At 46.7% G+C, this 12,083-nt stretch overlaps 1 protein-coding gene across 4 annotated transcripts in view; it reads left to right on the top strand.

The window, feature by feature from the left end:
• The window catches only part of WWC3 (WWC family member 3), a 230,235-nt gene that overhangs the window by 156,157 nt on the left and 61,995 nt on the right, over positions 1–12,083 (top strand). For all 4 annotated transcript variants that reach the window (XM_033949184.1, XM_033949183.1, XM_033949185.1 and 1 more), the window contains one exon: positions 9,944–10,186. In XM_033949184.1, coding sequence (XP_033805075.1) covers positions 9,944–10,186 — 243 coding nt within the window. The remainder of the gene's footprint in view (positions 1–9,943; positions 10,187–12,083) is intronic.

Here is a 12,083-nt window from a genome sequence, read left to right as displayed (position 1 = left end):
ACAGAGAGAGTGGTTGATCATTGGAACAAGCTTCCAGTGCAGGTGATCGAGGCAGACAGCGTGCCAGACTTTAAGAATAATTGGGATACCCATGTGGGAACCCTACGAGGGTCAAGATAAGGAAATTGGGTCATTAGGGCATAGACAGGGGGTGGGTAAGCAGAGTGGGCAGACTTAATGGGCTGTAGCCCTTTTCTGCCGTCATCTTCTATGTTTCTATGTTTCTACCTTGTATAGTACCCCTCTATCTATACCCTGTAATCCCTTTCTCCTTCAAGAAGTCATCCAAGCCCTTTTTGAAACCCATTATTGTACTCTGTCCTATCACCTCTCCCTCTGAGTGAAGAAGTACTTCCGAGCATTTGTCTTGAATCTGTCTCCTTTCAGTTTTTCTGAGTGCTCTCTTGTTTTTGATGTCCCTGCTAGCCTGAAGAATCTGTCCCTCTCTACCTTCTCTCTACCTTTCATTATTTTATATATCTCAATCATGTCCCCTCTAAGTCTCCAGCTTCTCCAGCCTTTCGGTATAAGCAAGGTTTTCCAGGCCCTTAATCATTTTTGTTGCTCTCCTCTGGACCCTCTCGAGCATCATCATATCCCTCTTTAGGTACGGCGACCAATATTAGACGCAGTACTCCAGATGCGGGCGCACCATCGTCCGATACAACGGCAGGATAACTTCTTTCATTCTGGTTGTAATACCCTTCTTGATTATACCTAGCATTCTATTCGCTTTCTTAGTGGCTGCTGCGCACTGTGCCAACGGCTTCATTGTCTTGTCCACTATTACCCCCAAGTCCCTTTCTTGGGTACTCTCACTCAATGACAGCCCTCCCATCGTGTAGCTGTACCTCGGGTTTCTGTTTCCTACGTGCAAGACTTTACATTTCTCTACATTAAACTTCATCTGCCATCTCGTCGCCCACTCCCCTAGTTTGTTCAAGTCCCTTTGTAAATCTTCATAGTCTTCTTTAGTCCTAGCCCCATTAATTAGTTTGGTGTCATCTGCAAATTTTATTACTACGAACTTCGTCCCTGTTTCTAGATCATTTATAAATACATTGAATAGCAGCGGTCCAAGCACCGACCCCTACGGAACACCACTCGTGACCCTCCTCCAGTCCTAGTAGTGGCCCTTCACTCTTATACTTCTTGGAAAATTATGTTTTAAGAATCATTGAATATGAGCTTCCACTGTAATGCTGTTAGAAGCTCTGTAAAAATAATTGGAACAAATGTAAGAATAAAATTCTAAGTAATATGCAGAATTACCTTAACTCGTATTCCACTGAAAAGTTATCTGGTATGAGGGCTATGATGCTCAGTTTTTGAGAGAAGAATTATTTATCAAGAGCGTACCAGATTTTGTATAAAAAGGGGGTACTTGAAAGTGAAGGGGCCAGCGTGTGGCGGGGAAGGGGTGCCCCTGCCCCAGACGCCCCTCACCCTTACTACCCTTACTATGCCACTGCTAACCAGATAAATGTTCACTCTGCCCCTGGACCTCACACATATTAGCTGGTTATCCCAGGACAAGCAGGCAGGTATTCTCACTAGTGGGTGATGTCATCAGACAGAGCCCGATACGGACGTCTCACAAGCACGTGTTGCTTGTAGAAACTTAAAAGTTTCGAGATGCCCGCACCGCGCATGCGCCGGTGCCTTCCCGCCCGGAGAGCCGGGCGTGTCTCCTCAGTTCTTTTCTTTCCGCGGAGCTGAGAAGTTCAACTTCATCATGCGCTAGCTGAATTCAGTTAAATTTGCCTTCCTTGTCCGCGTTTTTCGCTTTCTTTTAATTCTTAATAGTACATTTCTTTTTCAGTTTAAAAAAAAAAAAGATTATTTCCTCCGGCGGGTCGAACGGGCCGGCCACGTGGCTCAGGCCCACTAGCTTCGACCTCGCGGCAGAGATTTTCCGGCCTATGTCCCGGCCAATCACCGGGTTTAAAAAGTACAGCAAGTGCCAACGCGCGATTTCACTCACGGACCCGCACCGACGCTGTTTGCAGTGTCTTGGTCCTGACCACATTCCGAAATCGTGCAGGCCTTGCTCTACCCTTACGGCACGCTCATTCAAACGGCGTTGCCTATTGTGGGAGTCGATGTTCAAGATGGACGCAGCTAAGGATCCTTCAGCTTCCACTTCATCTGATACCTCCCCGGTTCGTGCGAAACCGGTATCGACCCCTCCTGCATCGAGTGTGGTGAAACCGGCATCGTTCATCCCGACACCATCCACGAGCTCGACGTCGGTGCCTACCCCGGTCTCCTCGGTTCAGGTACCTCTTCCTCCCACAGTACCACCAGTGGTCATCAAAGTGCCGAAAGCTACCAAGCAGAAGCACTCGACCTCGAAGGAACGCGATGACCGTGCAGGAGGACCCCCTTTCGGTGCGGATCCCTCCTTATCGGCTTCGCTACGGTCCATGCTGGAAGCTCAATTCGTTGAGCTCATGCAGACCATCGGACCCGGGCTCATCGCTGCCATACAGGGTGACCTCCCGGTACCGGTCCAAAGGGGCGGTCCGCCCCCTCCCCCTCCCCCTCCCCCACGCTGGTCGACCTCGACAACCGACGAGGACGAACGGGGGAGGGCGGCGATGCCCATGCGGCAAGCCTCGCTTACTGATATGCCGCCATTAGAGCCCATTACGCCCCCGCGCCAACATGGGACCAGACCTCCGATCGATAATCAAAGCCCTGGGCATAGTCAGGAAGAGTTCTTCCGCACTCCTTACCAGACTTGGGTAGCATCACAAGAACCCGCATCGCAACCCCAGTTGCGATCCACCGCTTCCAGCCCTATCCATCACTTGGGGGCCTCGGGAGACCATGCGATGCACAGACGATCCCGATCTCCGTCCCGCCACCGAGACGGACATCGATCCAGACATTCATCTTGGCACTCTTCACGCCATTCGGAGGTGTCACCGCAGAAAAAACTGCAACGTATGGGATACTCCTCATCAGAGGTATCCCCTCCGGAGGGACCGGAGTACGAGGAAACACCCGTACCCGATTCTCCTTGCCATTCCCCGATGTCCATGGACCCGGAGGCCTCTTCCTCCTCCAGCCCGTCTCACAAACCGACGCTGGCGGATCAATTGTCTTTCTCATCATTCCTCCGACAAATGGCGGATGATCTGGATGTGACTCTTGACACGGGCTCCCGATACTCCAAAGAGTATCTGGACACCATGCATTTACCTAACCCTCCAACGGAGTCGCTTCGGCTCCCTCTGCATAAATTGCTGGATCAGACCTTCATGCAGTGTTTTGAAACACCGTACTCCATACCGGCGATTCCCAGCAAACTCGATGCTCGATACCGCATCGTGCACCATAAAGGGTTCGAGGGCCCTCAACTCTCTCACCAATCCCTACTGGTCGAGTCCTCTCTCAAACGCTCTCATTCCTCTCAGGTCTACGCCTCTGTACCGCCGGGCCGAGAGGGGAGAACGATGGACAAATTTGGTAGAAAATTCTATCAAAACTCCATGATGGCGTCACGGGTGCTGAATTACAATTTCTTTTTCTCTTCCTATCTGGAGTTCTTCTTGCCGGTGCTCCGCAAGTTCACTCCTTTCATAGACACCCAAGCTCGATTCGAGGAAGTGGTAGCCTCCTTCTCCCAATTACGCCTCCAGCTGATGCAATCCTCCTTTGATGCATTCGAACTCTCGGCACATGCTGCTGCAAGCGCGGTAGCCATGCGTCGCCTGGCATGGCTCCGTACAATCGATATGGATCCCAACCTCCAGGACAGACTCGCCAACGTACCATGTGCGGGAGCTGATCTGTTCGATGAGTCTATCGAAACTGTTACCAAGAAGCTGTCGGATCACGAAAAATCCTTTCAATCCATCCTGCGGCCCAAACCCAAACCTCAACAGTCTCGACCTTCCAGGCCACCCCTGATTTACCAGCGGCGTTACATGCCCCGACAAACACCCGCTGCGAGGCAACCTGCGAAGAGACAACCTCCCCAGAAGTCTCAGCAAAAACCCCAGCCACCGGCTGCACCTAAGGCTACCCAGCCCTTTTGACTCCCTTCCTGGGAGCATAACCGACACCGTTCTGCACCCCTCAGCCTCTCCCATAGGGGGCCGCCTCCATCTTTTTTACCATCGATGGGAGGCCATAACCACGGACCTATGGGTCCTCACCATCATAAGAGACGGATACTCTCTTCACTTCCATCGGGTCCCCCCGGACCATCCCCCAAGAGAGTATCCTTTAAGCTCGACACAGATCGCCCTTCTTCTTCAGGAAGTCCAAACCTTGCTTCAGCTTCGGGCCGTCGAGCCGGTCCCGTCAGACCAATTGAACCGAGGGTTTTACTCCCGGTACTTCCTCGTCCCGAAGAAAACGGGCGACCTGCGACCCATTTTAGACCTTCGGGCCCTCAACAAGTTCCTAGTCAAAGAGAAGTTTCGTATGCTGACTCTGGCTTCTCTCTACCCCCTCCTCGAGCAGAACGACTGGTTATGCTCCCTGGATCTCAAGGAGGCCTACACTCACATCCCCATTCACCCGGCCTCCCGAAAGTTCCTCAGATTTCGGGTGGGAAATCTGCATCTACAGTACCGAGTGCTACCATTCGGCCTCTCTTCGTCCCCCAGAGTCTTCACAAAGTGCCTGGTGGTAGTGGCCGCGGCACTCCGGGACAGGGGTCTACAGGTGTTCCCATACCTCGACGACTGGCTCATCAAGGCCCCGTCAGCCCCAGAGGTCACTTCGGCGGTCTTGACTACAACTTACTTCCTCCAGAATTTGGGCTTCGAGATCAACTTTTCCAAGTCTCATCTACAACCCACCCAGTCCCTCCCCTTCATCGGGGCAGTCCTGGACACCATTCAACTCCGAGCATTCCTGCCTCTTCAACGCATGGAGGCTCTTCTTCATCTCTGCCAGTCGGTGTCTACTCGCCAAACCCTACCGGCGAGACAACTGATGGTGCTCCTGGGCCACATGGCCTCCACAGTACATGTGACACCCTTTGCCAGACTCCATCTCAGAATCCCCCAGTGGACCCTGGCATCACAGTGGAATCAGACGTCCGATCCACTAACCAAACACATCGTAGTCACACCTGCTCTTCGGCAGTCTCTACTTTGGTGGATGACCTCTTCGAATCTATCCAGAGGTTTGCTGTTGCACTCTCCCCCCCATCAGAAAGTTCTCACAACCGATTCGTCGAACTATGCATGGGGGGCCCACCTGGATGGTCTCCGCACCCAAGGATTCTGGACCAGTGCGGACAGACTACATCAAATCAATCTACTGGAGCTCAGAGCCATCTTCAATGCTCTCAAAGCTTTCCAACACCTACTTCACGACATGGTGATCCTCATTCGCACAGACAATCAGGCCGCCATGTATTATATCAACAAGCAAGGAGGCACGGGCTCGGCCCTCCTTTGCCAGGAAGCTCTACGAGTCTGGGACTGGGCGGTGCGCCACAACGTCTTCCTCAGAGCTGTCTACATTCAGGGGAAGAACAACGTCTTAGCAGACAATCTAAGTCGTCTTCTACAACCTCACGAATGGACTCTCCATTCCAGCCCCCTTCACCAAATCTTCACACAGTGGGGGACGCCTCAGATAGACCTCTTTGCGGCTCCCCACAACTCCAAACTGCCTCAGTTTTGCTCCAGGATCTACACTCCTCATCGCCTCGAGGCAGATGCTTTTCTACTGGACGGGGGGAAATGATTTCTATATGCGTTCCCACCATTCCCACTGATCCAGAAGACTCTGGTCAAGCTGAAACTCGAACAGGCCACCATGATTCTAATAGCTCCTCGGTGGCCCAGACAACCTTGGTTCTCCCTTCTACTTCAACTCAGCAGCAGGGAACCAGTACCACTTCCAGTGTTTCCTTCACTACTTACTCAACATCAAGGATCACTGCTTCATCCCAATCTGCAGTCTCTCCACCTGACAGCTTGGTTCCTCTCAACTCACAAGAAGTGAGGGAGGTCTTGGAGGCTTCCAGGAAGCCAGCCACTCGACAATGCTACTCCCAGAAATGGACTAGATTCTCCTCATGGTGTGTTTCTAAATCAAAGGAACCTCAGCGAGCTTCCTTATCCTCCGTACTGGACTATCTCCTACACCTATCTCAATCTGGGCTCAAGTCTACATCCATACGAGTCCACCTGAGCGCTATTGCGGCTTTCCACCAGCCTCTACAAGGGAAACCCCTCTCGGCCCATCCGGTGGTCGCCAGATTTATGAAAGGACTCTTTCATGTTAACCCTCCTCTCAAACCACCCCCAGTAGTTTGGGATCTCAATGTAGTTCTTTCCCTTCTCATGAAGCCCCCGTTTGAACCACTCAACAGGGCTCCTCTTAAGTATCTCACCTGGAAAGTGCTTTTTCTTGTAGCCCTTACGTCTGCTCGCAGAGTCAGCGAACTCCAGGCATTGATGGCGGATCCACCATTCACAGTATTCCATCATGACAAGGTGGTCCTCCGCACTCACCCGAAATTCCTGCCGAAAGTGGTCTCCGAATTTCATCTCAACCAATCCATTGTACTTCCAGTATTCTTCCCTAAGCCCCATTCTCACCACGGAGAATCGGCCCTTCACACTCTGGACTGTAAACGTGCTTTGGCTTTCTACCTGGATCGTACCAAGCCACACAGAACCACTCCTCAACTTTTTGTCTCCTTTGATCCTAATAAGTTGGGAAGACCCGTATCAAAGCGCACCATCTCTAATTGGATGGCGGCTTGTATCTCTTTCTGCTATGCCCAGGCTGGATTATCACTCCCCTGTAAGGTCACAGCCCATAAGGTCAGAGCAATGGCAGCCTCAGTAGCATTCCTCAAATCAACACCAATTGAGGAGATTTGTAAGGCTGCCACTTGGTCCTCGGTTCACACTTTCACCTCACATTATTGTCTGGATACTTTCTCCAGACGGGATGGACAGTTTGGCCAAACAGTGTTGAAAAATTTATTCTCTTAAGTCGCCAACTCCCCCTCCATCCCACTGAGGTTAGCTTGGAGGTCACCCACTAGTGAGAATACCTGCCTGCTTGTCCTGGGATAAAGCAATGTTACTTACCGTAACAGTTGTTATCCAGGGACAGCAGGCAGCTATTCTCACGTCCCACCCACCTCCCCTGGGTTGGCTTCTCAGGCTAGCTACCTGAACTGAGGAGACACGCCCGGCTCTCCGGGCGGGAAGGCACCGGCGTCTGCGCGGTGCGGGCATCTCGAAACTTTTAAGTTTCTACAAGCAACACGTGCTTGTGAGACGTCCGTATCGGGCTCTGTCTGATGACATCACCCACTAGTGAGAATAGCTGCCTGCTGTCCCTGGATAACAACTGTTACGGTAAGTAACATTGCTTTTTGAACCCTTATGAGCATCGGCAGGAGAGTTTCCTTGCAAGTAAGGCTATTAAAAACAGTCTTAAGGAAACCTTTTGTGCATCGAGGCTCATGATTTCTCTCGTTTAGATATAGTTCTCCTAAAGTTAAGCATCTACAGCAGTATGCCTAGCCAATAGGTTTAATTGGCACGTAACACCTCATAATTGACGTATTGTTTTGAAAACCACTCTCACTATATCCAATGAAATGGGTAAGCTAGTAGAGAACTCGGGCAACCTGTAACCTGTTATGACCTCTTTGGGGAAAACGGGGGTGGGGAAACGGGATAGAAAACAAATTAAATAAATAAATAAAAGGGAAGCCGGCAGAAGACATAGGGAAGAGAGTATTCTGACTGGACATTTTCGAGAGGCAGTATAAGAACACCGAAATCAATAATATTATGTGTAAAGACGGCTAAAATTAAGTAACACTGGTCTGTACAAAAATCTTAGTGATAGTATATGGACCGCAATAATTTCCCTGACTGTTACACAGTTGGTTTAAGGCCCAGCACTCAGTTATTTAGCTGCTGGGAAAACCAGCTTTCCTTGCAATGCATTTCCTGAGCTCAGAACAAACTGTAGGGTGGGGTGGAGCAGAGGAAGCTCTGGGAGGAGGGGGCTCTCTTCCTGTTTGATTAGCAATGTAACTAGAAGCCACATTTAGGATGATAAGGGCTGTCCATAGAAAACCCAATATATTTGATCATTCCTGGCTTTTTTTTTTTTTAAACTTGTTTGTTAAATATGCTGATTTTCATGCATCCATGCGAGATCATGAGGAGTCTTGCCAGAGACTGATCTATCTTTTTCTGGAGGTTTTTTTTTAATTTCTTTAATTTTTACAAAAAGCAGTCTCTTCACAAACACAAAGAATTATTTCAGAGATTTTTTAACCAAAATTGAATTATTAATTTTATACTATAATTGGATGCGAGTTAGTTATATGGGTTTGATCACCATTGTTGTAAACCCTGTAGTATAAAATAATGGCATATAAAATTTGGATTAGATTAGATATGAAGGGGCATTTTCAATATGATGTCTATATCCAAGTTTAGATGTTTGATGGAAAATGTCCAAAAATCCAGTAGGGAAAATGACCATTTTTGAAACAGGAAAATATCTCTTTTAGTTTCAAAAACAGCCCATTTCTTAGATGTGTTTGATTTATAAAAAAAAAAAAAAATCCAAATAAAAAATGCGCAAAAAACATTCATTGAGACATAGGAGTAGGGTTACCAGATTTTTGTCTGGAGAAACTCGGACACGTCCCCCCCCCCCCCCTTGCAAAGTATCATCTTTGTTTTCCGACCTCCGGGCCCTGTCTGGAAGGTCTCCGAGCATGCGCGAATGCATGTGATATCCACGCATTCTCGGAGGCCCTTCAGATGTGGCCGGGAGGTCGGGGCTTTCCAAACCCCGGACAAACTACCAGGTTTGGAAAACCCATTCGGGCAACTGGACAGTCCTCTAAAAAGAGGACATGTCTGGGTTTTCCTGGACGTCTGGTAACCCTACGTAGGAGGGGCTAGCATTCTTAGAAGACTGGCCACACAGATATCCTGGCAAATCAGGGGGGGGCACTGCAGTGAACTTCAGTTAAAAGGTCCCAAGTACATATCTCATCATAACCCCCTTACACTGTATTGGGAGTTGCCAAAACTCGCCCAAAACCTACTGTATCCAACTTGTAGAATAGCACTACATGCAGTTACTGTAGAAGCCTAACTGTTATTTACCCCCCATTTGGGCACCTAAGGGCCACCTAATTGATGCCTAACTTGTGGCTTATGACAATATATAGAATTAGGGGGATATGTGGTTTGTATGTTGTAGCTCGGACCTTACATTAAGGGCTCCTTTTACTAAGGTGCGCTAGCGTTTTTAATGTGCGCTGCATTGCCGCGCGCGCTAACCTCACGCTACGTGCCAAGAACTAACGCCAGCTCAATGCTGGTGTTAACCTCTAGCATGCCTGCTAAAACCGCTAGCGCAGCTTAGTAAAAGGAGCCCCAAATCTGTTCACTACTACTAGATCATTTGCAAATTAGCTTAGTTCTCAGGTGCATGCAGCGAAGAGCACAGATGAAGTAGTATTTGGCAGCAACTTAACATTAATACAGCACTTATTTGTACTTGGATATGAGTGGACTGCTGTAAAACCAATGCATGCACAAAATGGAATGGTCTAATGAAAATAAATTAGGTTGTTTCCATTAACATGATAGATTTGAAAGCAAAATTGGCAAGATCAGTTCCAGGTGTAAACACACCGTCTGCTGATCTTATAAGACTTTCACTGTCAAAGGGCTTTAGTTTTGGATCAGTCAGGCATGGTTTGCTACTGAGACGAAAACCCACAGAGCATCAGGACTATTTTTTTAAAGACCTTTGATGCATTTAGTAATATCTGTAGGTACCAAACTTTTTGCAGTTTTTAAGCTTGTTCACCCTTTTAGGAATCAAGGGACAGGGAACAAGTTTTATGATGTAGATATTGATGTTTTGCAGATGTTTTCTTACCCTGTATGCTATATTTTCCTCTCAAAAGAGTTTCCAGTATCCAGCACCAGCTGGCCTTGCTCGATAATGAGTCTTGGCCAGGGATGGCCGAAGCGGACAGAGACCGTCTCCAGCTCATCAAAGAAAAAGAAGCCCTCCTTCAGGACTTGCAACTTATTAGTCGGCAGGGAAGGTCTGCTGAGGATGTTGCACAACTGGAGAAGGAAAAGAGGCGCTTGGAGGAAGAGATCCAGAGAGCTCTGTCCACATCTGCTCAGGGGGCCACTGAAAGGTATGTGCATTTTAACAGAATAATTTAAAAAAAAAAATATCTTTATTCATTTTAAAATCAAAAATAAGTGCAACATATTATGCATACATTTTATACTTTAACAGCACTTAAATTCTATCAAATTATATGACAACAGAATCATTTTCTAGTTTAGGGTAAGATTGAAATTGAAAGTGGGTTCTACATTTTAGGAAAGCATTCACTTTAACATATTTGATTTAAATCCAAAGTACCCAATTTAAATTGTTTGTTTGCATGACCAATGTGGTTGAGTTGCCATTGTTTGCAAGTAAAGGAAGACTTGATTTTAATGATAAAGCCAGGTTGGGCAGATATATGAGATTATTGGGATGATTTAAGTTGGCCTCACTGTCCATATCATTGTTTGGAGCAGATTGGTATGTACTAATCTTCCACATCAGGAAGGTTCTTTTCCTTTATCATATCTTAGAAAATAGACCTGAAGAAAGACCAGCCTTCTTAAACAATATAAATAGAGCTTAAAAACAAAATAGACATTAATTAGTGTCAATATTCAATGACACTGTCTGGTTAAGTGCCACAGAATATTGGTGGCTGGCCCACTGAGCACAATTTTTAAATGGGCAGGAGCCTCTCTTTCCCACTGAAATTATTTTGAATATCAGTCCTATTGTTTATTCTTTCCAACCCTTGGCAAAGGGGAAAGAGCCCTCCCTTCCCCCGGGATAATTTTCAGTGATGGTGGTGACCATCATAATTTAAATGCTGGCATCAGCAGCATTGAATATACTGTATATGTTACATCGTAATGGCTGCCACTGCTATCCATTTAGTTTGGGCCTGCTAAATCAACAGGCCTAAACTAACCATACAGCTTATACAGGCAGTGGCTAAATATTGCTGCTATGAAAATAATTTTTGAGTGCACCAGTTGTTCTACCTTTAAAAATCTGGTGCAATGGCATTAAATGTTTAGATACATTATTACATGTGGTTTCATTTTATTTTTTATTTTTTCCAAACCAACCGACATTCAGAACTGCCTCACTCATCCAGATTAGAGAGAGCGAGGCAACATAGAAACAAAAACACTCACACAGAGATACATACAAATAAAGGCGTTGGAAAGAATTCCATGATCTTTGTGTTGCACGTTTTCCCCTCATATGTTTTTAAGGCAATTGTGAGTATATTTTATAACCTTTTATGTAATACTCATTCCTTGGCATAAGTGATTTTTTTTTCTCATTTTGATTTGGTCTATTAAAGCCAAATAATAATAAATAATACACAAGTGATTAGGGAAGTAGTAATACTTGGCATGATTCCGTCAAACATCATATTTTCTCTTCTATAAATCATTCTCTTTCTTTTTCCTACCCATGTATTATGCCTTTTTTGCAGTTTAAAAAGTATGAATCTTTTATGATGATGACAACCTCTGAGACTGCAAAGTTTTGTTTTCAGAGCCCTTTTGTTTCAGGTGTATGATATGTTCTTGCTGTATGTATAGCAGTGAGCCTGCATAGTGAGTGATATTGGTTGTTAGGTTTCATATAGCAGGAAAGGCTTAATCAGGGGCATAGCCACAGGTGGGCCTGGACTGGTCCGAGTCCCTCCACTTTTGCCTCAGATCCAACCAACAATAGTACCTCATTGGTATAATTGGTGAGGATCATCAAACTCTGCCAACTGAAGCTAGCTGGATCCTGCTACCCCCATTGGAAAAGCACGATAGTGACAGCCCTTTGAACCTGCTGATATTGGCACCATAAAGATATTACAGAATAAAGCCTTAAAACATCTCCCCAATGTAAAACATTGAATAGTAAAGAATGAGGTAATTAGAAGATAAAACACAAAAATTCTTATCAGTCTCTAAACAATTTTTACCGTTATAATAACAAATACCATT

Source organism: Geotrypetes seraphini, chromosome 6 (assembly GCF_902459505.1).
Source record: "Geotrypetes seraphini chromosome 6, aGeoSer1.1, whole genome shotgun sequence".
Lineage (NCBI taxonomy): Eukaryota > Metazoa > Chordata > Amphibia > Gymnophiona > Dermophiidae > Geotrypetes > Geotrypetes seraphini.
The sequence above is the reverse complement of the archived record's forward strand: the minus strand, read 5'-3'. Positions and strand labels throughout refer to the sequence as shown.